This window comes from Aulonocara sp. 'chitande type north' Nkhata Bay, linkage group LG3, assembly GCF_057382095.1.
Source record: "Aulonocara sp. 'chitande type north' Nkhata Bay isolate Kocher_YH1m ecotype deep benthic linkage group LG3, A_spYH_male_GT1.1, whole genome shotgun sequence".
NCBI classification, from domain to species: Eukaryota; Metazoa; Chordata; class Actinopteri; order Cichliformes; family Cichlidae; genus Aulonocara; species Aulonocara sp. 'chitande type north' Nkhata Bay.
Window position 1 is genome coordinate 20,754,100 of NC_141346.1, and position 26,439 is coordinate 20,780,538.

Consider the following 26,439-nt stretch of genomic DNA (forward strand, 5'->3'; position numbering starts at 1 on the left):
ACACATTTCCAACATAGTAACATCGACAGTATATTTACACTATAAACACATGCAATAAACATTTACTACACAGTACACATAACAGCAAACATTTGTCTTCTAGCAAACCATCAGCACATTTTCAGTGAGACATTTCAAAAGCTGCTGGGTTAAACCGAACAATAAAAAGCACTAAATACAAATGTATTTCTATTCTTTTTTAAGAGCCTCAATAATATTTGTCTTAATGAGGTTTCTGCTGTGATGTCACATGTGCACAGAGTTATCCACCATACTGAACGTGATCAGAACCACCTGAAGTTTGCATTCATGAAGAGGGCGTTACACCAAAAACCTCTCCTTGCTTTGACTGCTAGCAGATTGCCACAGTTGTCCATAGTTTGGATGGAAGAAGCTGACTTCTGCAGGAACGTGCCAGCTGACCACTGAGGAGTAGTAAAACTTTAAAAGTGCAACGCAAACCAGAAACGGAGAATATTAGCCTTCAAAATAAAAGAAACGCCTCAGTGCAGCAGCTGAGAACAAATGGTGTTTGCAGACAAGTTGGTGTTTTCCATCAAACTGGAGTGACTGCAGCAATCCATTAACTAACCAAGGAATTGTAAGGCTTTAACCAACCAGTTGTATTTTTCCCTGGTGACAGGTGGTTACCAGAGCTCCAGTCCTGTGTGACTAAGGTCCTACTCACTTAACCCTACATGACCTGTTCAAAATAGCAAAATAATTGTCATGTGACTTCAAATCCTTAGTATTATCCAAATAAACCATTTCAAACACCATTTAATTAACATCTTATTTATGAAGATAAAAAAAGGTGGGTCTCTATGTTTTTTAATCAGGGTTTAATTTTTCTATCAAATTATGAAGCCAGAGATACAAAAACACTATATTCAGCTCATATTCATATTCAGTTACTTTTTTCCTCTTTAGTTTATGTGTCTGTTTGCTAGAAAGGACATGTTCTCTTCATAACACAAACATAAAACAGTGACTCACCGGCACACTCATCCACATACCAACATACATACTAGTAATAAATAAAAACACAATATAATTTAAAAGGAGTAATATTCTTCTGTTTTCATTTTATTGTGCCACGTGTATCACCACATCTAATCAGAAAGCCTCTAATCTCTCCTCCAGCCATAAAACACATGCAGCAACACGTTGTATATGGGAAAAACAAAAAAGCAAAAGCAGTTTGAACTTATAAAGAACAGAAAAACATATACAGATTAAACACAGAGGCACTGAATTAAGCTACTAAATGAAAATATGGCCCAAAGCCTTCTATGAAGAAAGGTTGTGGCAATAAAAGGTGAACATTTTATAAACACAAAGCAGTGACTTTGTTTTGGTGATTGATGTAAATCACCTTCTAACTGGCTTAAAAAATGCCTCCACTGCCGTATGTTATCTACCTATTATTCTATTATTATTTATCTTGTTGATCACTGATTTATGTTGACTTTCAGATACTGCTGTAGTTGGTTTTTAGGCCTACCATTTCTTTTGTTGTTCATTTGTCCACATATTTTTTAAGGACCCAGTGCACACCATGGTAAGATACATTTTTGGCTCATAGCTCGTTGATACAAATTAACGGCGGTGAGACTGTCGTCTTTGGTATTTTTTGTTGTTGTTTTGAGATTCAAATTAAAAAAATAGAAACCTGTGATCTGATTTTGGAACAGATTGGTAATAACAAAGTACCTAAAGATACAACATTTAATTAAAATTAACCATCTGCTTGTTAGCAGGTTTTAAATCTCACATAAAAGCGAGGCCCTGCCATTGTGCATACATTTAATAACATTTTACCATTTTTTATGCAGAACAGAGAAACCTTGCTTTAGTAAATCTTAAATAAAGGAATAACACAACTTTGTAATTCTGCTTCCAGGATTATTTTATCACTATTATTAGTTGCATTATTTTACTTCCTTACTTCCTGTGCTGAGTCAGTTCTGCATGGCAGCTTTGGCTAACCAAGAAATGGAGCTGCAATTTTGGGAAAACTAGCAAGAAGGAACTACTGATGAGTGCAATGCTAAAATTGCATCTAGCATTGTTAAAGCAACATTTTATTGCACAAAGAGACACAGAATATCTTTTTAAAACTACCTGATCATTTTTAATAATCCTCACAGAGTCAGATGTCTTAAGTCTTTCTAGCTGAAATTTTAGGTAGGAATAACATTGCAGTATACTCACAGGACAAAACTGGGACTTAAGCATTTTCATTGCTACAACTTTTTTCGACAGATGACTGTGGTCTTTTACTGGACTGTTATTAATAATAATATCAGTGAATGTTGGCAAATTACGTAGTTTGGAAGCAAAGTTTCAGATCACACAAAGACATGAAGAAAAATCACATCCAAAAACATACAGGCACAGAAAACACGTCAAATAAAATCAAATCAAAACACACATCCAGCAAGACACATGTGGAGAATTTGGTCTTTAGGTTGATACATTCATGAAATGGAGAAGGCTAATTGTCATTTATTCAAGTACAACTCAAGCGGGTCCATCACACTTATGTTTAAAATGGAAGCAAAGATGTGCTTACTTTGACGAGCATTAGTGTACAGTTTTTCAGACATTTTAAGTTAAGCTTACAACATTTTAGGGATAAACTGTCCTTTACTGTCCTCTGAGAACTGAGTAATTATCTGATGTGTTAACACACAGCACATAATAATAATAATAATAATAATAATAATAATAATAAAATCTTGTTTAGGTATAGATTGTGCTTATCCTGATTCATCTGTACATGATTAGACACTAAAGTTGCTCTTCATGTACACTGTAGATCTACATAATTTATGTTATTTAACAGAAAGCAACACAACATAAACAAAGAAACAAACAGACATCTTCCAGAACATGTGTGATCATAACCAAAGCTGTAATCATCAAGAACGTCGACTAGAATTAACGTAAAGCCTTTAGTCTTGGTGTTTTCTCCCAACAGACCGTTGAGCAATCATGGAGTGAGGGACGGCTTGGTTATGCAAATATTTCCCAAAGGCAGAGCTGCTTCAGTATGAAGAAATCATCTCTTTGAGCAGGTAAAGAACTACATTTCTTTAGCCGAGTAATCATTAACTCACACTTTATACCAAATCAGGTTGCCGCTTGTGCCAGGGCTAGCATGATTTTCAGGGCAACTTAATCTCAGTCTAAGGCAACGAGAATTATGGCTTTAAAAATGTATTGCACATATTTCAAACACAGTAATTTTGGACAATATTGCAATTGATGCTGAAATATTGCAGTTAGCCTTTGACCACCAGCACTGACTCAATTTGAAGATCATCAAAGGTAAAACAATCACAAGTGACAATATATATTTCAAAGTAATCAGTTATATATTAACTTATTTATTCAAAATATTAGTTAATTTATTAGCTAGCTCACTTTGAATTAAAAAAATGTTAAGGGTCGTTAGTTTTTGTTTTATAAACTATTTATGCTTAACTTTGTTTGACCGGTTACGTTTTACTGCTTTACCATAAATAATGTATTTTCAATCCAGTGTTTACGAAAGACTGAGGTTCGAGTTTAGTGGCAAAAAAAAAGGTAAGTATAAATGCAGATTTCAAAGTAAGCAGTAATTCCACATTATATTCTATATCCATTTAAATATTAGCTATACTAGTAAGATTGGGAGTTTTGTATCTGAGGTTGCTTAATGTTGATCTCAAGAGAAATCTGGTTTTAGGATATGTATTAGTGGTACTGTGATTAATGTTTGAGGCCAAAACAAAAGGGGTGTAGCAAGTAATCAGTCCATGGTTTGGTTCATACCTTGCTGTTTTCTTTAATTCAATTATTCTTAGGTATTTCCAGGGGACTGTCTTTGGATGATCTTTCAACACCAGACTAGCGTGCCTTAACTAGAAAGTAACAGTTCCACATGGCATCAGAAGATGGAGCTAAGTGGGAAGTGATTCATTTCTCTGAATTGATACACCTACACTGGTTAATTTAGTTTTTTGTTTGTAACGTCCAAAACGACTATTATGACAGGTAACTCCGATCCGAGAAGTCTAGAAGAAAAGACATAAAAATCTAATATTACGTGTTTCAGATACAGGATGAACTGAAGGGCTGTATAAAAGCACCATTCAAGGATTTTTTTAACTCAAGGAACAACAAAGAAGAAACTTAATGCATCTGTTATGTTGTAGATGTTTTTACCTGTTAGCTTGTTTTGTTTTTGAGCTTTTTATTTCAGGCTTCTAAGAGACGATCAGCGCCACCAAAGCAGCCCTGCGTTTGAGACATAGAACGTGGACTCTGACGTACCGACAGAATAACTCAGAACTTACTAACAGCACAAATTTGTTTGTATTGCTGTTAAATGTGTGCGTTTACAGCCATTACTGCGTTGTTCTTTTAAATCTGCATATTGCCCAGTCTGTGCGAGCTTGGAAGGAGTGTACTACACCGTATCAGTGTTTCCTGTTTAAGCCACAGTCGGTGAGAAGGCTGTGATTGCTTATGCACGGACACACTTGTGCGTCGCGTGCATGTGTGGCATGTAGGAAAAGAAAAAGGCAAAGAACGTGCAAACTGCTAAAGATGAACAGTGTGTTCTAGTATTCATCTTCAGTGGTTTGCACATCACTTCCTGTTTATGATTCATAAACAAAAAAAAAGAAAATCATGTCTTCCACGATAAATAACTGAAATCATAAACAACAGATTTATATTTTGGGCCCATTCAGACAGAGAAATGCAAGGAAGCTAACACAGAGCTGCAAAAGAGAACTTGGTGACTGGATTTCCAAGACGATTTGTCAGTGACTGGGTCTCTCCTGTGGGCTGACATATAATTGCTAGTTTTTTTATCTTGTGCTTTTACATGAAAAAGTGCAGCAGTCCAATCAGATATTAGCTATGAAAGACTTCATAGTTGTTCTCCTATGCAAAGTGTCTCTGAGTGAAAGAGCCGTATGGACTCAAAAAGAGCCTGTATCAGTTTTTAAGTTACAGATAAACCTGCACTGATTGAACCATTGCTCTACCAGTGAAGTCTCTATTTTAACTGGTAGAAGAAGTGCATGTGCAAGTAATTATAATCCAATCTTTCCAAACTGCAGAAAAATAAATAAAAAATGTAAAACATAATTCAGAGGAAAAAAAAACCCAGGTGGAGGTGTCCTCTTAAAACCCAAACACACCTCCACTTCTTTCTTCACTCCAGCTAAACAAACAGCTGCAGTCTGACTCATGTTTTTGTGTATTATGGGGTGCCGGCAGGTGATCCTTTGAGGCTGTTAAGGGCTGCGTGGATCCTGAAGTGCAGTCTGGACTCCATGGAGTAGTCCTTGTAGTTCGTCCTGATGATGACACACAATCAGAATCTCAAATAAACACGCGTTTCGCAATCCTGCCTGCGCAGGAATGTTTTGTTTGGTTAGTATTTTTTTCTAAACCACTGTAAATACCTCACTCGTGCATTTAGTGCCACATAAACAATGCTGTTTTTCCTGTCTGCGCAGCTCGAGTTATGGTTGCAAATTTCCACTGTAGCATCCTTTAATGTTTTCACAACAAGCACACTATGAAGTGTCTTGATGCATGCTCAATCATCCAGGTAAGTAAATCTCTAAAAGTTGATTCTGTTCATCTGGACGTAGCATTTTCGTTTTCTCCGAATGAAAATGAATAGAATATGTGTGTGTGTGTGTGTGTGTGTGTGTGTGTGTGTGTGTGTGTGTGTGTGTGTGTGTGTTCATTTAAAGGTATCTAAAGAGCAGCGACTCCCAAACTGTACGCTGCAGCTCCCTGGTGGGGTATTAAGGTACTTCAGGTGAGACTTGGGAAGTCATTTAAAATAAAATAAAAAGAATAAAAGAACTGAAATAGTTATTTCTTGTAATTCATTTCTAATGCTATCTAAAATGTTAAGGACAATACAATATAATTATTTCATATTTCCATTTCTATTCCAACTTTTTTGAGATATTTTGATGCCTTCAAATTTATTTATTTTTTTGTCATTTTCTCAGTTTTGATATGTTTTCTATATTCTATTGTGAATAAAACGTGTGTTTATAAGATTTCCAATGATTACATTTAGTTTTTATGAAACTTTTTACCAGCATCCCAACACATGCTCTAATTGGGGTTATAGTAGAATTTCCATTAAATATGTACATTTTAGACAAATCCAATTAATCCAATGGATTAAATAAATTATAAATTATATATAAATGGAGGCATGGCTGTCAGGTGGCAGAAGTAATGAAAATAAACAGGAAATGCTTCATTTTCTGTTTGTGTGATCAGCACAGATAAGACTGAAAGTTTGGGGGCGCTGCAGATTTTCACATTACAGAGTTAGAGCAGTCTGTTTAGGAATGGCTTATAAAGAGTGTTTAAGCAGAACTTACTTGGCGTTCTCGATGTATGTGGTGGCCTTGAGGAAGTCTCCCTGTTGTTTATACAGCAGACCCAACTCATAAAGGGTGAAAGGAATCAAGTAGTGATCATATCTGATCCGACCCTCACTGAAAGTAAAGCCCATTAAAGCATTATCTTTATTTTCAGAAGGTAAACCACAGCATTAACTGCCTAAACAAGGTCGTCGGCATGCTTTTGTGTTCTTATCTGTGCTTGTGTTACCTGGAGAGCACCTGTGTGAAGCACAGCTCAGCCTGCAGTAACCTGCCCAGGTGCTTCAGGCAGAGTCCCTTCAACATCTGGACCAGACAGCTGTCATCTGTGTGAAACTCTGACGGATCTGAATGAGAGATGGACTGTTAGACATAGATTTACATAAGCTCCTAACCTTTCATTAGCCAGTAATTATTCAGCAGTAATAACCTTACATGACAACCTAACGCCTTCTGAGATAAAAGGATTCAGAATGGAGACTTAAACATATTTAGCTCCTGGAATACACCAGCTGTTTTTTGGCTGTATGTTTTAAGTCATTGTCCATCTGCATTATGAAACGCCGCCCAATCAATGTGACTACATTTCGCTGAATATGTGCAGACAGTATGTTTCTTAACATCTCATATTCCTTCAGCTGCTTCTGTCCTGTGTCACATCATCATTAAACACTGGTGTCCCAGTGCCACCTGTAGCCACGCACGCCCAAGACATCACACTGTGTCCGCCGTGTTCTACAGATGATGTGGTGTGCTTTGGATCATGACCTGTTCCACTCCTCCTCCGTAGTATTTTTCTCACCATCATTCTGGTAGAGGTTGGTTTTGGTTTCATCTGTCCAATAAATGTTTTTCCAGAACTGTGCTGGTTTTTTTTTAGAAATGTTTTAGCAAAATTCAATCTAGCCATCCTATTCTTGAGGCTTATAAGTGGCTTGCACCTTGCAGTGAACCCTCTGTATTTACTTTCACGCAGTCTTCTCTTCATGGTAGATTTGGATATCAACTCCTGGAGAATGTTGACGTGTTTGGCTGTTGTGAAGGGGTTTCTCTTTAGCAAGGAAACGATTCTGTGATCATCCACCACTGTTGTCTTCCGTGGATGTCCAGGTCTTTTTGCATTGCTGAGTTCACCTTTCTTTCTCAGGATGTACCAGACTTTTGCCACTCCTAATATTGTAAAAATTTCTCAGATGGGTTGTTTCTGTTTTTGCAGATTCAGGGCGGCTTGTTTCACCTACATGGAGGGCTCCTTTAACCAAATGCAAGCACCACACCTCAAATCAACTCCAGGCCTTTTATCTGCTCAATGGATAATGACATAGTGAAGGAACTGCCCACACCTCATAAACCCTTCATCCAATTTGAATGTGGACAGCAGAGTTCACACATTGTTTGTATATAAATGTATTTAGAACATGTTTCAGTAAACAGGTAAAAAAATCCAAGTATAAATGGCCTAACTGTAATAATGAGCTCACTGTATTCAAATGGCCTCCACAGTAACCAGCTCTCTCACAGATCTCTTCAATAGAGCACCTTTGAGATGTAGTCCAACAGCAGTTTCAAATCATGGATGTGAAGCTAACAAATCTGTCAAACTGTGTGAAGCTATCATGTCAACATGGTCCGAATTTTCTGAAGACTCTTTCGAACCCCTTGTTCAATCATTAACACAAAGAATTAGGGAAGTTCTCAAAGCAAAAAAGGCTCCAACAAAATGTGTCAAATGAGTGTAAAATACCCAAGCTTTATCGAAGACTTAAATGTAATTAGATTCTTAACAAAACAGCTGTGGTAACATCTTATAGCCGACTCCATGTGCACAGTTTTGTGATGTCTCAGGAGTTTTAATCAGTGTAGCTGCATGAATACTAATATCAGCTGCTTACATGCAGACTTGAAATCACTAACATGAGCAAAATAGAAGCAGGCCCAGGACAGAACCCTGTGGAACGCCTGTTTTACTCTCATGAGATACTATTGGCAGCACACAGTGTTAGCAGTAGTGCTAATAGCAGAGGTGCAGTGTTGAGCTCACTGGGGTCATTGCGAAGCTGCTCCTCTGCCTTCTCTATGGTTACCAGCAGGGACTCGGCACAGTCGGCTCGCTTTCCGACGATGGTGAAACCATTCCACACGTACATCATCTCCTAAAAGAGACAACAATTGTGCGTTATACTTCACTACCAGCTCATTCAGAGTTCATCACACTCAACTAACCACTCTCAAAGTAGTGAGTTTATTATGTGCATGTGAATGTTTGTGTACCAGCAAAGGGATGACCAGGGGGATGGGGTTAGCAGCTTTGTAACGCCTGGACTTCCTCACTGCAAATTTCTCCGTTGGAATGGACTTCCCAGCCAGGCGCTGTTTCAGCCCCTCCACCTGCCTACACACACACACACACACTGTCTTACTGCTAATCCTGGCCTTAAACATAGCTCGGCTCTACCTACTTCACATAGGTCGATTCAGCTCAGGGTGTTTAAAAAATACATGTAAAAAACCGGCTGACCTGAAGAGCTCCACAACATTCTCCCCCGTCTTCTTCAGCTCCTCCTCTGACATCATGCTTAAAATGGCTGCCTTCTGGTAAACATAGATAGCCTGCAGAGAGTAGGTTTTATATTGAACTATCGCGGACTTTTATGGTTCCATTTCTGTGCCTGATATATGAAACACATCTGTTTTTATTCTGAGCTTACCTTGGACCAGCGACTCTCCTTGCACAGCAAGTCAGCATATTGGTACGCCTGTTCCCACTCCTGCTGGTACGAGTGAGTCCACATGAGCTCCCAGTAACACAAGTGGTGAATCTGCTTCCACTCCTGCTGGCTGCTCACACACTCCTCGTACTTGGCCCGAGCCTAAAAGAAACACAGAACACTTAGACCTGCTGTTCAGGTTTGTAAAGGAAGTGCAGAGGGATGGGAAAAACCAGTGAAAAGGGAAAGACTTCTATTAACTTCATTTTAATTCCACATAAAGTAGAACAGAGAACAATTTTACTTCTTTGTTTAGCTGATAAATGTGCTGAAATCCTTGCGCTGAAACGTCTAGTTTTCATTTGGACTTTGGCACTGAGGGTCTGAAAACACAGGGACAAACCTTCTCAAAGTTTCCTCGCAGCGCGGCAATGCGAGCAGAGTAGAAGAGGATTATGGAGCCCTAAAATAAAAAACAAACATGATGTTTATTTAGTTACGGCCGAGTTTACTTAGACGACTGTTTGCGGTTTACTTACTTTGGGGTATTTCTGTTGGTATGGCTCCAGCAGAGCTTCAGCTTCCACCAGGTTCCCCTCTGCAGTTCCTGATCAAAGAGAACACAACAACATTCACTGCCTAATCTGCTAAGCAGCAGAAGATGCTTCTGGCTTTATTTAGGCCTTTGTGGTCGGACATTTGAAGCCAGATTAAGATGGTGAAGCTGAGGTTTCTCTACCAAGACTGAACCCCCCCCCCCCCCCCCCCCCCAAAAAAAACAAAACAAAAAACATTAAAGTGTTTCCTACCCAGTATGAGTGAGACGTATGTGTGGTAGAAGAGCAGAGTCAGAACACAGAGGATTGACCGCAAACTGTGGCTGGAAGCTCCCTCTCTCAACTGGGACAAACCAAAGCCCTGCAGACAGATAGAGAAACAGTATGATTTTGTCTGTGTAGCCTATAGTGGGTTTTTAAAATGTTATTTTAAACAGAGCTTGTACTCACCCTGTTTCCTGAGAACCCGATAAACTCCAACAACCTCAAAATTCTCTGAGGGAGGAGAGACAACATCTGGAAGACAAAAAGATTTCCCTAAAATCAATCATTCAATAAAATCAACAAAATTGTGCTTTCAATGAACCATTATGTGCCAGATTCAATATAACCTGTGGATTGATGTAAAAAAGAAAGGATGTGGGGCCAGTGATGGTGCGTCCAACGACCAGTTCAGCTGTGAAACAAACTGGCTGAAATGGACTCTCGTTAATCTTAAGAGCTTAAAAGGAGGTGTTTAACTGAAAAGTGACGATTCTGACTCGATTAATGAAAAAATTAGTGTAAGGACACATGAAGTATATGAAGCCGTTCATAGGTTTATAGGACTCTCACTAATATTTTTCTTTTATCTGTACTTTCACATTAAAATGCCAACCAACGTGCTTCATCAGCTGCACTGTGTGGACGTTTTAGCTGCTTCCATCCATAATAAAGAAAATTTGTAGATTTCTTGTAGATTATATTAAAGTAATAATATAGATAAATATACAATACAGAAAGCATTTACATTGGCCTTTTTTTGGATCCGTAAAAGTTTGACCCTCTGGCCTGATGATCCAGTGGAGAAAAAAAGATGGACACTGGATGTGCTTTATTCTGAGCGAGACGGCATCGTCCTAATTACGGCAGATTAAACCAGCATTAAACTTACCTACATTAACTGACTCCTGTGGATTAAAAAAACAACAACTCACCAGGTTGAAAGAGCCAATGCCCAGCTTGACTCCACCCTCGAACTGTCTAAATGAATCTGATTGGCCGGCCACGTCTTGAGTGGCATTGAGCACATTCTGACAGTCCCTATTGAATACATAACAATCATGTTAACAATGATATTTCTACTAAAATACATTTAAAATGTTTCATTTCCTCCATAGATCATTCACTCACTTGTAGATTTGGTAGCTGGTCCGAATCTTGATCCCTCCTTTGATGAAACTGATCATGTTCTCATCCTAGAAAAAGGAAATATAGATATAATATATAATTAAACAGCCTTATTATTAGTCTTACCAGAAGCTACTCATGAGTCATGATTCTGGCTCAAATCCTAAATGGCTTCTAACCACACACACTATAAAAGATGCAGTTTCCGAGTGTGTAAAGTGAAGCCAGTGCTCACTCATCATCACATCCATTTTCGATGGTGAAAACACTCAGCTCGAGGTTACAAAAGGCATCACAGTGGCAACAACTCAAACCAGAAGGTTTAACTGAACCCAACCTGAAAAACAGTGGACGACCCATCATGTGTCCTGAATCACCCTTCATTAATGCTGGCGTCAAGCTATGATTGATGAGGAAGCAATTTTTAATCTTTAATTTAACACTCAAAGCGTCTGTACTTCAGGTTCTCTGCCTTTTAATGTTGTTACACATTCACACGAGGAACATTTAGCAGCCACTGCGGGAACTGCGCTTTAAAGGGGCTTTCAACTAAGGTTACGTATGAAATATATATGAAACGAAAGCAAATACGTGAGCAGGCACACAGGTGAAGTTAAAGGCAGACAGCATTTCTGACCTGTACAAACGTCAGCGTTGCTTTCTGCAGCAGACATTCAGCGTAGCAAAGCTCTGCGTGCATCTCTCCTGCAAACACACCAATGCAGCACACTGACTTCCAGCTCTCTAAATTTTCTTCACTTTCTGTAGACGTCAGTGGAGTGATGTGTGGGCATGTGTTTACAAACCTTCCTGCAGGTTGGACTGCTTGCTGATCAGCCCGGACAGAGATCCGACCATCGAGTTCTTCTTCCTGAACCTAGAGAAACAACGAGGAGACGTTAAATCTCATATTTAACCAGTCTCTACTGTTGCAGTTTGAGATGACATTAAACGTTGTTGTGCATGGGGGCCTAATTGTTCTCATTTGAAAGAGACTTTGAGATGAAGAACTAAAAGTATATAAAGTATAAAATTGCAATAAAACAATTAGTAGAAAAACCTCCTGTGGGTATTCCCATTTACTGAACCTTTGTTGAGTGTTTTCTTGTAACACTATGAGGATCATTTTCCCTTTCCCCTAAAGAGACAGGATTGCTTGATATAGATTGTGATTGTGATATAGCTTTTTGAAATCATATTTTTTCTCCCTCATTTTTGGAACACAAAGCTACGGTATATATAATATTCTAGAATATCTAATATCAGCGGTCTCCAACCTTTTTCGCGCCACGGACCCGTTTATGTCCGACAATATTTTCACGGACCGGCCTTTTAGGTGTTGCGGATAAATACAACAAAATAAAACCAGTACCGGTACAAAAAAGGAAGATTTATTCATAACACATGGGAAAAGACCCAGGGAAACAGAGTTAACAATAATAACGCTAAAAAAACAACGAGAAAAACCAATAAAACCAATAAAAACCATAAATTTCACACCCGAGCCTCAACTCTCGCGGCCCAGTGCCAGATGACTCACGGACCGGTACCGGTCTGTGGCCCGGGGGTTGGGGACCGCTGTCTAATATCATAAATGGCTTAAAAGACGGAGATAGCCACTGTGGCGTCACCCATTAGTTTGTGAAGCCTGGAGATTAGATTAGCGTTTTCACCTTGAACTTCTTGGTGTTCGGGACTGGCTGCCTGACAATCTAGATAACAACTTGTCAAATCAACAGCCAGTGAGTAGATCTTCGATAATTCTCCTTCATGAAACTTAGAATGAACAAAAAATTACAAAATGGATACATTTTTTATTTAATATGACCTGAAACTAATAACTGAAGCCCATAAGTTCATTGGGAAAGTGTTTTCAGAAGCCACACAGCAAGCGTACTGCTCTGTCAGAGTTCTTTAAGCTGCATGTTATTCTGAAACCACAGCTATTGCTTCCTGCAGGCCGCGAACAGGAATGTGTATTTAAGGCACTTCAGCACTGGCTTCACTTTTCAGACTTGAACGTGCCCATTATGATGCAGCCACACAGCCCGGTCACCATTCATACAGTTACTCACTGCAGTGCCACTGCGCACACACAATCTCTGATTCAGCGCCAGAATTGGAGAAGAAAATGAAATTATCTGCTGCTGATTTTCTTTATTATTCTGGACAATTCAGGGCTCAAGGATGAGTCACTTTTTCCAGACTTTTCAGCCTCAGAAATCTTTTTGCAGCCACAGTGGTCGTACCGCAGTTTGTTTCATTACGTTATTACATGTTGTGAATGGACTGAAAAGCTTCCTCGCCCAGAAACATTAAGGCTATAAACAGGAAGAAGACCATGTTTTCCTGCCTCTCACCTCTGACAGGTGTGCAACGCCTCCTTGATGGTTGCCATGGCAGTCTGGATGTCTCTGTGCTCAAAGGTCATGGTCGCCTGCATCACCAGGATGCTGCTGTATCCCAGAGCGTGGTACATGCTGTCCCTCCACCTGCGCACAGCAGCAGTCATTAATAACAGGGAGCTACGACTCCAGAAGACACTAGAGAAAGAGAGAGGTGTAACGAAGCAGCGCGAGGTAACGACTGCTGTGGTTACCATGGTTTGAGGAGATCCAGGGCTTGAGAAAACTTGTTGTTGAGGACTAGGTTGAGAGCACACTGAGTCTCCTGGATGGCAGTCTGCAGATCCATGCTACCCGCCCTACACAAAGGCAGAACCAGCAGTCAGCACAGAGCGTGACTAAAAGTGAAAGATACACAGGAAACGATGCTCACACACACACTCAGTCTGTGCGCTGCAGGTGTGTGTGTGTGCATGTGTGTGTGTACTCACGCAGGTATCCGATCAAAGGCATCTTCGAAGCTGTCCTGAAACACACAGAAACACAGAGTTTAGTTCTCAGCATCCTCCTCCAGGTGACAGAAAGGCCTGTGAGACGTCTGATTGGACGCGATTCTAAAGCACCACATTTCATTTGTACAATGTGTGTAATCAGCAACAAGTTTGCACTGCTCGGGAATTACTGGAAGGCTACATGACCCGAATCCTGAACCACGCCGCCATGACTCTGACCTACTCGAGGGCTCTGTGAAACCATCGGGGTCATTTCAGAACTGAACCACGAACTATTCATTCACCGCCACACACGCTGGGAACAAAAAGAAAACCATTTTTATCTCATTCTTCAAAGTGATGTAAAGAATCCATCAGGTTTCAGTCTGAATTATATCCTATAAAATAATACCAGAGTCTTTTGACTGTTAAGTAATTTTAGTTTGCGTTTAATCGAAGTGCTTTAAAATTTTAGTGTAGAATGAAGTTATTTCCGACTATCCAGGCAATGTTCTATTTAATTTTTATTTATTTATTTTTTGGGTCTTGTAAATTTATTCCAGTTTTTTTTATTTTTAACCTTTCAGACACTACTTTTTGAGAGTTATTCAAGAGTTTTCGAAGCTTAAGGTGTCTGGATTTTCCAAATTGTTATCAGTGACTTCTCGAGTTGTCACAATTCAGGGCTTCCTCTTAAAAAGCCTTTGAGATTTATTCCTGAGTAATCAAGGGAATACAGGACTTATGATAAATATTCTGACAATTGTAAGAGCTTTTCAAACTTTTTGCAATTTTTCTGCCTTTTCACGATTTTGCACAAATTTCAGAGTTATTCCAGTTTTGGGGGAATAGTGTGTCAGTCTTATGGACCTCCCAGGGCTATTCGAGAGTGCCTGGATTATTCCTAAATTTCAGGTTTTTCGTTTGTTTGTGTTACTGAGACTTTTCAGCGTTTGCAGGGCGTGTTCCAAGAATGCCCTATATTCCTATACTTTTCAGTTACTATGCTGTAAAGTGTTACAGCCCCGAGAAAGCAGCCATAGAAATTAAAATATGAATAGTTGAGAGCGTTTCCATCATTCAGTGTAAGATGGTTTCTCTGAAGTCTGGAATTTGTGTTTTATATTTTAGTAAATACCTGCAGTGCTAATAAGGGTCACAAGGGTCATACATGGCTTAACATGAGTAATAACAATCATGCTGCAGAGCATTAATTCATTAGGCTAATTCAAGGTTTTCCATTCATTTCAATGCAGTCAGCGATTCAGGGAAGATTGCTGTTAGAGGAACTGCTGCCCATTGCTTAATGCTAAGACCTGAACCCTAGAATTAGGTTCGAAACTCCAGATGTTTGAAAGACAATATTTCTAGCATAAATCCAAAAACACTTTTACACACATCTACACGTGTAAGCACGACTGCAACACTTCAGAGGTCTCAACTATGAAATATAAGGATTCATATATGTGCGTAATGGTGTAAACAGATTTGTGTCCACACTACATAAGTAACATTTACACAGCATGTCAGCAGCAGGCTAATAATAGCTACACAGTGGCTCCTTACATAATAGGGTGCAGCTGCAGTCAGCGCTGTAAAGTAACTCTGCCTGCTGGCAGCAGCTTCTCACTGCTCCACATTGGAGCACTGTGACCCATCTAACCACAAAACATATATTTAAATCAAAAAGATATAAAAGAAAAGAACCAAAAAGTGAATCATTGTGAGTTAATAAGAACACAAAAATATCATAGAAATGTGGAAAAAAGCCTTGGAAAGAGAAAAGAACAAAAAGTGACAACATAAAGAAGTGAAAACAAATATACAGAGACACAAAAACACCCCAAAAAGAAGCAAGACTAGTAAACAGACAAGGTATGTAAAAGAAAAAAGCAGGAATTAGAGACATGAAGAAAATACCTATAAATAAACAAATAAATAAAAGTGCTAAACTTCAATAAAGTACCATACCACCTTTATTTATAAAGCACTTTCACATAAAACCAGGGTTCACAAAGTGCTGTTCAAATAGCACAAGCAAAGTAAAAGTAAAATAAAAAAATAAGATAAAATATGTTAAAACAAATTGAGTTAACCTCTTAATATATTTTAAGAAGCGTTTTAAACTCAGAAAGAGAAGAGGCCTGCCTAACGTGCAAGTACTAAGAAAAGACACAAGAAGTTAAGCAACAAATGAGTTTAAAGACACACTCACAGAAACAACCACAAAAAAGCAAAACAGCTAGAAAGACTTAAAAGCAATATAAATACAAAGTATCAAAATAATCACAAAAACATTCAGCAGAAACAAAAATTACTACAAAGGTGAAAAAATAAAAACGAGTACAAAAAGACTTTAAAAGTGGATCTGTTCATTTTGCCAGTGTTTTACCTCATTTTGATTGTGGTTTTCCTCTTTTTGGGGGTTATTTTATGTTGTTTTGAGGGCATATTTACTGAGAGTTCAAATGGCTTCAAAGAAACAAATTGACAAGAAAGAAAAATAAATTTAAATAAATTCACAAGAACAAAAAATAAAACATCAACAAAGAGGCAGAAAAAGTTCTTATTGCAAGCAAACCGCAACAAAAAAAAAAAACAGCACAAAAACACATTACTGAAAATAATGAAGGCCTCAAAAAATACATAATCAGAACTGACAACCAGAAAAAACTAAAAATATAGAATAAAAGAAAAAAACAAAATCAAAAAAAGAGAAAAAGTCAAAATCATGGACAAGCAAACATCGATAATAAAAGAAAAAGAAAGACTGGAATAAGTAAGACGGGATTAGCACAAAAAGTAGAAAAAAAATTAAAATATATACACGAGTAAAAAAGAAAATAACCATGAACCACCACATTTCACGCTTTGACTCATTTAAATTTAACGGTAGAATTTTTAATGAAACAACAAAGTAATGCAAGTATATCAGACGTGTCGATCAGACATGTGCACAGGAGCAAATAAAGGGCTGAGTGTCAGCATCCCTGAAGGTTAAAAATGGTTTTACAAGAATTACAAACTCTACGGAGTGACTCTTCCTGCAGGCAACAGCTTCAAGTCTGATTTTTCTGACATGTTTACATAACTCACTACAGCCCTGTGTGTGTCTTTTACCCTGAGAGAGAGGCCTTTAAATGAAAACAATGGAAAACGAGACACAGGACAGAACACAGAAGAATAATAGGAGGCAGAAAATTACTAAAATACGAGACATAATCCCTTCAGAAGTAACATTTGTAAAAAGTTTCTTTTTAAGTTAAAAACAAAACCCCACAAAGAGAATCAATTACCTCCAATGCCCAAGAGACAAAACTAACCACACACAACAAATACAAACATGACAGAGGCCAAAAACCAACCAGAAAAAGAAATGAAATAATGGAGAAACTAAAAATGATTAAAAGTACATTAAAAAAAAGATCAAACACAATCAAAAAGACATAAAAGGCCCACAAAAAACAGAAACGATGCTATCAGAAAGAGCATAATTCCCACAAACATAGATGCAAAGAAAAATATCCAAAAAACTAACAGAAACACGTAAAATGCCATCAAAAAGAAACAAAATTCCCACAAAAAGAATTAAAGCAAATGTAAGCAAGCAGCAAAGCAGCAAGAAGCAAAATGTCAGCAAACAATGTAAAATAACCCCCAAAAAGAGGAAAACCCCAATCAAAATAAGGTAAAAAAGTATGTATGTATAATGTAGAAAGATGAGATCAAAATGAGGTAAAAAACTGACAAAATGATCAGAGTATGTAGAAAGTTTTTATTGGCTGAATTATGGACCGTGTGTTATTTTATGTGCAAGTTTTTCTCTGTTTGAAAGTGAGGTGGAGAAAATGTAGCAGATGATGGAGGAGGAGGAGGCCGGCTGCAGTCAACAGAATATTTTCACAAAACTGGAAAAGTCCAAAAGTAAAAATGTGTGAATCCAAACAGACGTTGCTTCCTAACTCTTTTCATTCCAGCAGATGCTCCGTGTGGCATTCCCCTCTCGCTCTGTCAATGTTTTGGTCTGTTTGCGACATTCATGGCTAAGGAACAGCTAGCGATCACAGTGAATAAGACCTGGTTATGTTGTAACTCAGACCTTGCCAAAGTGTGGGGCTGGGGGGTGGGGGGGGGGGGGGGGGGTGGGGGGGGGATGAAATGGGGGGAAAAAAAGCAAAAAAAGAAACAACAACGCTTGGACACTGCTAGCACGGGGCGCCCACAGAAACGCAAAGCAGGAGGTGAAGCATCGCTGAATATGTTTCCAAACAAACTATCTTCCAAGCCAAAGACTAGAAAATATGGTGAAGCAAATCTTCTCTTTGGTTTCACCTGCACAAGTGCCGAGGTAGGTCTCCCCTGCAGGATTGGTTTCCCCTGCGTCGGGAGCACGGACTGGGCTCTCCAAATCACAGACAAACAGTATCCCACATTCTTGATTTTTAGTTCACAAACACTTGTTGTAATGACTAACTACTCCTGACATTTTGGAGATGTTAGCTCTTTATACAGTAAAGTCACAGCTGGATACAAATAACATCAGGCTGATCCTGCACGATTTGTTCCCTCGGTTCAAATCACGGACAAACAGTATCCCACAGCTGTTTTTGTTTTTAAACCCATTTTGCACAGAGAGGCCTTTTTTGAAATATTTTTCTTGTAAAACAAAGGGGGGCCTAGCAAAAAAAGTTTGGGAACCACTGTTGTAACTACAGCTGATAAAGTTATTTAAAGCAGAAAGCTAAGTTACATTATCAGCCCCTAGCATTTGGATGAATCAGCTAATCTTACTCAAGATTTAGTTTTCTTGAAATACTTTCAGATTTGCTTGTGTTAACACCTTTGGGATGACTTATAGTGGAGACTGTGACTATGTGATTAGGTAGAGGATCATCAGGGGGTCCTTTGTCCCTCTTTGAGGGGAAACTCCCACTGGGTTTAAATCTGGGACCTTAGAACTGAAGAAGCTTCTCGGATGAGAGGTGAAACATCTTCAAGCAACTTAAAGAAGTCCAGACGCTTTTCTTTCCAAGCTCCTTAGACAGTCTGATCTCACAAATATGTTTCTGGAAGAACGGTAAAAACACACTCCTGAGGCTTGTGGAAAGACTTCCTAGAAAAGTTGAAGCCGTTATAGCTGCAACTCTCTTGGGCCAGATAGCTTTGTAGAAAACAGAGACTACAGATGAGGAACATACAACCATTTAGTGTATTAAAGAGGTTTGAGTCATCGCCAGTTTTACAGCCTAATAATCGTGAAAGTCATTAAACCTAACCCACCATATCATACCTGAGAAAGGTGGCTACGCCCAGGCATCCAGACAGGCAGCAGTGGCTTTTTTAACAACTATATTTAGATTAACCATTAAATATTAATTTTTCGACCATAAAGAGAAAAAATATTGTTATTGTTATAGGCTGGGATCAATTTGGAAGAAATATGATCCAGTACATCTAAACAACCCATAAAAAACTGAGTTTAAAAGCTCATTTAGAAGTTGCATCATTTTATTTTATAGCTTTTTATTCCTGTTATACTTTGGTAGTTAAAGAAGTCAAACTAATACCAGCAGACCAGATACCAGCGTATTGCAAACACACAAAGCAAACACAAAGAGACAAAAAAAAGACAGAAAGCCTTAAACACTGAAAATAACCACAACTAGAAACTAAATGACTACACAAATATGGGGGAGAAAAACACACACAAAAAAACAGAAATGGGCAGAAAACGACTATAAAAGGTAAAAAAACAGGAACAAAAAACACAACCAAAACGTAACTACAAAGTAACACAACACTAACACAGAGAGACACAAACAGACTAAACTTCAACGATAGGCGACGCAGGATTTCTGAACACGTTTGAAACAATCGAGATATAAAAGTCATTGAATATTTTTATCTTTCTATTCACTGTTTGACTTTATTAAGATGTAATGGTGACTTTAATCATGTTGGGATTTTCTGATATTTACAATCAAACAAAAACCAGATTTTTCGGAAAAATCTGCGTCACTTCTGTTTGATGTTACAGAGCAGGAGAGGTCAAAGTCAGAGACGCGTCTCCTGTGACTGCAGCAGCTTCCTCATCAATTAGTCAAAGCCTGCAACTTGTGTCCGATTACCCAACGCACAAATAACCCGGCTGCACTCGAGGAGCGCCTATGGAGCGTCCTCACAGCCCCATCGGAGCCTCGGACCTCCCTTACATCCTCCAGAACCAAATCTGTGACACCTGGAGTTAACAATGATCTTCCCTGACCTCTGACCTCACATGGGGAACAGAAAGCAGACAGAGAGTGTGTTTTCTTAACCACATCCTGCAAACTGAACTGGTTGCAAACCACTACGGGATCTGAGGTGTACTTAGGCTTACCAGATGCCATTAATAACAAATTAATACATTTCATATAAACTAGTGAATCTGAATTATATTTCTTCATTTTTTGGTATTTTGTAATTATTCTTTTTGAATTCTCCCACTTTTACTCCCCATTTTTTTTGACCCATGTTTGAACCCTCCCTTTTTCTCATAGTACCACCAGAGGAACACACAACTCCAAAGGGATTTGTGTTTCCTCCTGGTCCTGCATTATTGCCAAACTCACCTCTGGGATTCCTAAAATCTGCTCTCTGGACAACCTACTGCTTCAATTAAATAAGCATAAATTAAATTATCCACTTTGTGAGTATCTGTAAAAAAAAAAAAAGCCTCTGTGTTGTCTGAGGAGGGCTTCAGCAGTCAGGCTTCCTAACTGGCTGTGAGAAAGGTGTGCATTATATTCTATAAGACTGAGCTGATCTGTGTTTTCTTGGCGTTGCTCACATTCCTGTCGCGCCTTTGGGTGTGTGCACTGCATGGTAGGATGAACTTAAGATCCTGGATTCACAGACAGTCAAATGTCACAGCAAACATGCCAAAACTGACATGATTAGTAGTTTCAGTCTGAGCAGAGGCAATACCCTTGCACTGAGTGTTTTTTAAATAAAAACAGCTCGCCTCACATTATTTAGAGCTGAGCGAAAGTCAGCTGAATTCCTCTGTATTAGGATGAGTCAAGGCTGAAGGAGTCGAACACAGGAGCATTTGTCAGCTGAAATGAGGAAATGACTGGCTGAGGTGTGACGCAAGAGGGCCTTAACAGAAAAAACCAACCCATGTCATCAACCTTAATGTCTGCAGCGGGTCTATCGGGGAAAATGGTCATTTCCATCTGAATCCTTGACACCTCTTCAGAGACAAACAGGTAAAAAGGCTTTATGGAGGCTAATTGGGTGTCCTGCTTGCTAAGTTCATCTGGTAGTAAAACAAGTAGTTTTAAGGGAGCTTAAGAGCCATGGACCTATAAATATCCTACTAAAATCCCCCTGGATTTTTAGTTTTGCTGAAGTCCTTGCAGATACCCAAACTTGCAAATAAGTGAAAGTCCTCATAAAAATCTTTCTTTAGTGTGTGTGCTGAACTGAACTCCTAGACGTCTCCAATTCTCTTCACATAGCAACTTGACGAAACCCTGAAACATCTCTAAATAGAAGTTAGTACAGAGTTTCAAAAAATATCCCGATGGCCCTTCAGCCCCCTTGGCATGCTTTAGCGCTTGTCACTACCCGATCTGTACCGGAAACCCGATGTGTACCATGATGCGTGAATCTTACGTCACTTCCTCTCTTTGCCAACATTGTGACGGTTAATGTATTTGAATGGCACGGTTAGCGCCCAGTTAGCTCCTAGCATTTCTCAACAGCTCTGCCTCCTTTTCGACTGCCCGGGACATTTAAACAATGGATAATCCGTATACAAACAAAGTCATGCTTTTCTACTCAACAGAGAGCGTTCCCCGATTGAACAACAGTGCCGTAAAATAAGAAGAATGGCGCCTAATTACAGACTTAACAATACTGACTTAGTAATGTGTCACGTGAAGATTCATCAGCCAGATTAAGTGTTTACTGACAATTGACAGTGATAGCGAACATCATCATCACTATTCCAACAATCCTCTCCTCACAGACAAGCATGAACACACTCTATCACTAAATCAAGTTTAACACACGTTTATAATGACTAGGGATGGGTATCGAAAACCGGTTCTTGTTGAGAACCGGTTCCCACTGTTTCAATTCCTTGGAATTGTTTGCCATTTTAACAAACGATTCCCTTATCGATTCCAGTCGCCCCGAATGGCGTCACCACGTTGCGGAGCGTCATTTACCTGGCAGGAAACACGGCGCCTAAGCGGCTCAAATGCTCAAAAGTTTGGTTATACTTTACGAGAACGGATGACAACAGGGCAACTTGCAATACTTGCAAAGTAGATATTTCATTTAAGGGAGGAAACACTACAAATATGCAAAAGCATTTGCTCACAAAACACACGATGACCTTAAATGAATGTCGTGTTTTTAATTCCGCTCCGGACTCGTGAATCTCAACCCAGCAGCAGCGGTAACGTTTGCACGTCCTCTCCCGTTAATGCGGCAGGTAAATAATCAACTAACAGTGCATATTATGTTAGCGCGATCTGCCTTATTACAAAACCTGCCATTACTGTGCATTTAGGTGACCACGATGAGAGAGACAGAGTCTGGCTCAGATGCTGGCAGCTCTCGCTGCAGTCTACCGGTAGCGTCTCCTTTCAGGCCAGGATAGAAAAATGTCACCGAGCAGTGACTGAGTTTGTGGTAAAAGGCTGCCACAGCAGATGTTCCCGATTTTCGGTAAGTGAATGTGTTTAATTGTAGGCAGGGACATTACTGGATATTCTTGTGTAATTGCCACAGAACAATTTATGTTATACTTTGTTATTGCTGCAGACGAATATTTATTTTATTATTTTACATTTACATTTTTTTTCCTGGGGACCCTGTGACACCCCATTGAAGAGCCGTAGGCTGTGGATCTCTTAAGATCTCACTGCTGGGTTTGTAAGGCCATGTTACTCCTCAATTTCTATCTTGTTCAAAGAGAAGATATAAAACAAAGTTCTAAGCTAATCGACCTTAGTGTTCTCCTTTTAAAAAAAAAAAGAATCGATAAAGAATTGAATCGTTAAACAGAATCGAAAATGGAATCGGAATCGTGAAAATCTTATCAATACCCATCCCTAATAATGACGCTACTCCGGTTTACAATAGGGTTCATTCGCTCGGTCAGCAAGTGGCGGTATCCTTGTACAAACTGCCATTAAATGAAACAGAAGAATAAGAAAACATCTGCACATGCGTGGCACGGATCCTGTAGACCCGATTTATAACTGTCTTTGTTTTTGTCTACATTATATAGAAAGGTTTCATTATCGCACACATTTTAAGAGATACCTATTATTGTTAACACCTTAATACAGGGGTAGGGGACGTTAGTCCTTAAGAGCCGGTGTCCTGCAGGTTTTAGATCTCACCCTGGGTCACCACACCTGAATCAAATGATTAGTCCATTACCAGGCCTCTGGAGAACTTCAAGACATGTTGAGGAGGTAATTTAGCCATTTAAATTAGCTGTGTTGGATCAAGGACACATCTAAAACCTGCAGGACATCGGCTCTCGAGGCCTGGAGTTCCCTACCCCTGCCTTAACAGATACTCTGACCTGTAACTATCGTAAAATGCTTCGAAGTACACGCCTGTCGAAAATGCATGGTACGGATTGGGTTTCCGGTACAGATCGAGTAGTGACAGCTCTCTTGGTGGTCCACTTTCTCAGGATATTTTAAGAGTTTATGGAGACTTCTTTTGGTTCCGTTTCTGTTTTGGGGGTCTTTTGTGCCTATTGCTGGGTTTTGTGTCTAGTGTCTTGTGGAGATGATTTTGAATGGCTGCTTCCAAAGAACACCTGATGGTCTCTACAGCCCAGCCATATATCCAGTATACAGACCTGCTGAACCCTGTCATCTAAACTAGAAAACCTCAAAATATCCTTTAACACCATGACAAACCAGTTGATGAGCTCTCTTCTACATTACAGCTGTACTGCGACACTCCCCATTTGAACAGTGTGAACCAGGGAGGGTCAGGGTGGAGGACTGGCTTTAGTGAAAACAAAGGTTAAAAATTAAACCTGGGAACTCGGTTCCCATCATGTTACCACTGACAAAGTTAGCATACTGTGAACATTTTGACTTCCTCAGCTCACTGATGTTATCTTGTCACTAGTTTGAATGTGAATGTGAATTTGAATGAATGTGGTGGTGTGAAAGTGCAGAAAAAAACCTGATATTTCCTGTGTTTACAGTGCAGGAGGCAGCCTGTGGCTGAAATCAGAGCTGTCATTTACATGAAGCTGTGCACACATGCAGACACGTGAACCAATACTATCAGCTCACTTAGCGCTGAGACATAAATCCAATAATGAGCAGGCTGCCTCCACAGCTCTACACATAACTGAGGAAATACATCCAGAGCTCAGTGAGAATCCCATATTATGACAGATCTATGGTCCCATACATTGCTCAAGGATGGCGATCAAGATAAAATGAAAAGTTACTGTGCTGCATTGTATATTTATTAATGAATTGCCCTTTGGTGCACACCCCTGTCCTCTACTTTTACCACTTAATCAAAGTCCAAATTCACTCCCCACAGCCTGCGGCACATTTAGTTCAGTTCAAAGTAAACTGTTTTTTCCCCTGTGAGTAATCATTGTAAATAAAACGGATCTGGAATAGGTGTGATGATGGGTTTTGCTGTAACTCAGCTGCCCTACATGCGTGCAGCACTGTATGTTTGGAGAATTGTATAGATTAGGATCTATTTACGGTCAGTTGGGAGTTCATTTTGCATCCATGGATACAGTCTGTGGTGACTATAGAAGCACAAACATAGGAAAAAATGAAAGTCTCACTGAAATACTACAGGAGGCTTTGTAAGGTCGATTTCAACAGAAATATAGACAGGCGTGGTGAAAAGATGAGAAAACCTGACAGAAACCGATAAGGACTACGCGTTTATGTTGCATTATTTAGAAATGGTACCACTATACAGTGATAAAACACACTATATGTACACATATCTAGCTACCAACACATATACCACATAAGGCTTTCTCCTCTAGCAGCACAGTAGCAGTAGGTTATTTTTTTGTGTTTTAACGCACATCAACATTCAGAGCTAAAGAAAGGTAGTGCTAAAAACTGCAGTTCCTCTAACGTCAGCTAGAGGCTGGCTCAGAAAAGTGAGACTCTAATGTTAAAACATACAGTGGAAATTGAAAGAAAAAGCTGTGCAGCTAAATTTGACCTTCATAACAACTGTAAAGGGTTATAAATGTTCATATAACTCACCTATTCAAACTATATTAATGCTAGGGGGCGTGGCCACTGTTTTTAATGACAGCTGCTTGCTAGGTTTCACTCGAGCTAATTGGAGATGCTGAACCTTGTGCTGCTTGTGCCTTTCAAAGCATTTTATTACCAACACGTCCCTTTTAGGTCCCTGCAAAAATCCAGCATGGTCGCGGCCAAAACACCAATTTTGAAGCCAAAGCCATAGCTGTGGCCATCTTTTAATACAGTCTATGCTTTCCAGCCAAACAAAGGTGTGTGTTTTTAACGCCTAACCAGTTTCTGATATCATATTCACAGTTTAGGTGTAAAATCTGTCCTTTCCAGAACTCTGATGTGACAGAGAGACTAAAACACCCTCAACAGCCTGGTGGATGTAGCCCACGTGATGTAGGTATATGAGATCAAAGTGGGAACATCATCACAAATAACTGGTTACATCACGCACTGTGGACATGTCAGTGGAAATGCGTGCGTTAAATGCGATCTCCGGCTCCCACCTCCTCCTCTGCGGCCGCTCCGTTGCCTACGTGGGCCATGTCCGCTCCCGGTGCCTGTTCTCCCTCTGGTCCGCGGGTCGCCTGGTTCCGCTACGAGGACGGGCAGAGTCCCATGACAGCTGCAGCCGAACCTCCGCTCCTCTGCGGCTGCGCACGGATCTCCTTCTGCTCCTCTGTGCTCCGTTTATTTTGATTCTTATCGCCGTAGGTCCGCTTCGTCCTTGAGTCAGGCGCGCTTCTTTGCCTCTGGTCTCTTCCGTGAAAGAAACACGGAGAGAAAACACACCTCCCACATTTCCGTTTCTCCGCCCATAGAAAATAGAGGAGAGGGAGGAAATGAAGGAGGAGAGGAGAGAGGGAGGAAACGGAGGAGGCCAGTGTTTGTGTAAGCTGATCAGGCAGAGGCGCAGATTACATGTGAGCACGGGGCGGGGGCACATTAAGTGTGTAGGGGGGGGGGCTCGTGTTTATTAATGGGACAAAAAAAACACTAAAACCAGACAGCAGGCAGAAGTTCAACCTACTGTTTTGATTCAAAGCAAATCCCTTTTCTTCTATGTGTCATATATAAATTATATTTTAACTATAAATTTAAAATGGCCACTTTATTAGGCACAGGCTCCTCTGCATGTTAATGCAAGTATATAATCAGCCAACTGTATTGTAGCGTCGACATGCTCTACATGGTTGAGTTCAGACTGGGGTTCAAGCTGTGGCTGGTGTGAGAGTGCCAACTGAGCCTTGTTTAAACAAC

General features: G+C 39.6%; 1 protein-coding gene across 1 annotated transcript; it reads right to left on the reverse strand.

Moving 5' to 3' along the window:
* Positions 1–1,065: 1,065 nt before the first annotated feature.
* Positions 1,066–26,062, reverse strand: ttc39b (tetratricopeptide repeat domain 39B). Its single transcript, XM_086272744.1, has 19 exons — positions 25,686–26,062; positions 13,907–13,941; positions 13,670–13,774; positions 13,431–13,562; positions 11,877–11,947; positions 11,708–11,775; positions 11,074–11,138; positions 10,878–10,983; positions 10,132–10,197; positions 9,934–10,042; positions 9,664–9,731; positions 9,528–9,587; positions 9,125–9,286; positions 8,935–9,026; positions 8,688–8,808; positions 8,458–8,569; positions 6,646–6,763; positions 6,414–6,530; positions 1,066–5,357 (listed from the first exon to the last, which is right to left on the reverse strand). The coding sequence occupies exons 1-19, from the start codon at positions 25,722–25,724 to the stop codon at positions 5,261–5,263; spliced, it is 1,743 nt and encodes a 580-aa protein (XP_086128870.1). The 5' UTR covers positions 25,725–26,062; the 3' UTR covers positions 1,066–5,260.
* Between the last annotated feature and the right edge of the window lie 377 nt (positions 26,063–26,439).